General features: G+C 55.7%; 1 protein-coding gene across 1 annotated transcript in view; it reads left to right on the forward strand.

Annotated features, from left to right (window-relative positions):
* The window catches only part of LOC107097354 (ETS-related transcription factor Elf-2-like), a 12,403-nt gene extending 10,508 nt beyond the window's left edge, over positions 1-1,895 (forward strand). Inside the window, exons 6-9 of the mRNA XM_015394481.1 lie at positions 115-198; positions 272-464; positions 542-802; positions 884-1,895. Of these exons, the coding sequence (XP_015249967.1) occupies positions 115-198; positions 272-464; positions 542-802; positions 884-1,358 (1,013 nt within the window). The 3' untranslated portion in view covers positions 1,359-1,895. The remainder of the gene's footprint in view (positions 1-114; positions 199-271; positions 465-541; positions 803-883) is intronic.
* Positions 1,896-2,074: the final 179 nt, after the last annotated feature.

Genomic DNA, 2,074 nt, shown 5'->3' on the forward strand with positions numbered 1-2,074 from the left:
GTGTGCGATCACTTGTTTGTCAACTACTTTCTCAAAAATTTTAGATCAGAAAGGAAGATTGGATATAGGTCTATAATTTTTTGTTCTGAAATCCAATGTGTTTGCTGAGTGCAGGTGGGCGTAAACCCAGAACACAGCAGCCTGCCTCCAATGGCTCCTACGACCTGGGCATCAAGAAGAGGCCGAGGGAAGGAAAAGGTTGGTCTTTACTTCCTGTCTGTCCAGGAAGTGTCCGTTCTGAGGCTCTGATGCTGCTGTGTCCGTTCCCCAGGAAACACCACGTATCTGTGGGAGTTCCTGCTGGAGCTGCTGCAGGATAAGAACACCTGTCCCAGGTACATCAAGTGGATGCAGAGGGACAAAGGCATCTTCAAGCTGGTCGACTCCAAAGCCGTGTCCCGACTGTGGGGGAAGCACAAGAATAAGCCAGACATGAACTATGAGACCATGGGCCGGGCCCTCAGGTCAGCGCCGACCCCATTCCCTCAGCAGCCACCTCTGCATGATGATGATGATGATGACTCTGAGCCTTCCTCTGCAGGTATTACTACCAGAGAGGCATCCTGGCCAAGGTGGAGGGTCAGCGACTCGCCTACCAGTTCAAAGAAATGCCCAAAAACATCCGAGTGATCGATGAAGACGAGGGAGGAATGGAGATGAAGGTGGAGGAAAGCGAGGTGATGATGTCCACTTCGCACCCGGCTCACCAGCAGAGCCCTGCCAGCCTGGGCTCCAGCTCCCCGGCCAGCTCGCAGCCTCAGCAGACCTACGTGACGGTGATCCCCAGCAGCGCCGCCACCAGGTCTGCCAGTCGCCTCCAGAACCAGGTCAGAGTAGAACCGTGGGAAAATCACCGCTGACTTCCTGTGCTTCTGTCCTGCAGGCCCATCCGCGCCGTGCCGCTGGTCATGACCAACTCTCTGGGTCAGGTTACGCTGAACTCCTCCCCCATCCTCACCACCGCCTCCGGGGTCCCGGTGAGCAGCGCTGCGCCCAAGCTGGTGATCCAGGCGCTGCCCACGATGCTGCCGGCCGGCTCCAAGGCGGGGGAGAAGATCACCATCATCACCATCCCAGCTAACCAGCTGGCCACGCTGATGCAGACTAGCCCCCCCGGCCAGCTGACCCAGATCATCCAGGCTAAGCCTGTCGCCACGCAGACCGCCATCAAACCGACCGCCGTCCAGCTGGCCCCGGGCCGGACCGCCCCCCAGCTCATCCTGGCCAAACCGGCCGCCGTGGCCCAGCCTCTGCCTCACCTGTCCCTGCAGGTGAGCCAGGCGGCTCCCGCCCAGGCAGAGGCCGCCGAGCCGCCGCCGCTGTCCAGCCCAGCGCCAGCTGAGGAACCTTCGTCCTGAAGGCCCGGGTCGGACCGGGGGTTCTAGTGAATGTGGACACTGCTCAGGAAGTGAAGGACACCCAGACCCCCCCGCCCCACCCACTGTAGCTAAGAGTTGCTTCCTGATTGCCCCCCCAACATGGGCGGCCTTGGATTGTAAATGAATTTGTTCTTTTTTTACCCCCATCACAGACTCTGAAATGTAAAATGAAATGTAAAAAGTTTTTTGATACTCAGTTCATGTTAGCTCCACAGCGCCCCCTGCTGTTCCACTCAGAACACTATGCAAAGCCTGAAGGAGAAAGTTTATCTGATCAGACTCTGCCCCCTGCTGGCCGACAGAGGGAACAGCTGCAGTCAGCCTTCAGTTGGTCCTCAGCACCGACCCCCCCGCGCTTCTTCTTTTTCTACTCTTCCTTAAAAGGGAACCTTAGGATGTCTGCATCCATGTAAAGAACGAAAAAAGTTCCACATTTGAAGTATAATATACTATTTTTTTCTTGTACTTTCAGTGTATTGAAGTAGATTTTACTGAGATGTGAATTATAAAAAAAAACAAATGTGAACGAATGGTGTGTGAGATTTTATTTAGCCATGAGGAGACATAGAGGTTAGACGACGGTTCTGCTCCGGTTCCTTGTTTGGACGACGGTTCTGCTCCGGTTCCTCGTTGGGACGACGGTTCTGCTCCGGTTCCTCGTTGGGACGACGGTTCTGCTCCGGTTCCTCGTTGGG

Source organism: Cyprinodon variegatus, unplaced genomic scaffold (genome assembly GCF_000732505.1).
Source record: "Cyprinodon variegatus isolate N-32 unplaced genomic scaffold, C_variegatus-1.0 Scaffold687, whole genome shotgun sequence".
NCBI lineage: Eukaryota > Metazoa > Chordata > Actinopteri > Cyprinodontiformes > Cyprinodontidae > Cyprinodon > Cyprinodon variegatus.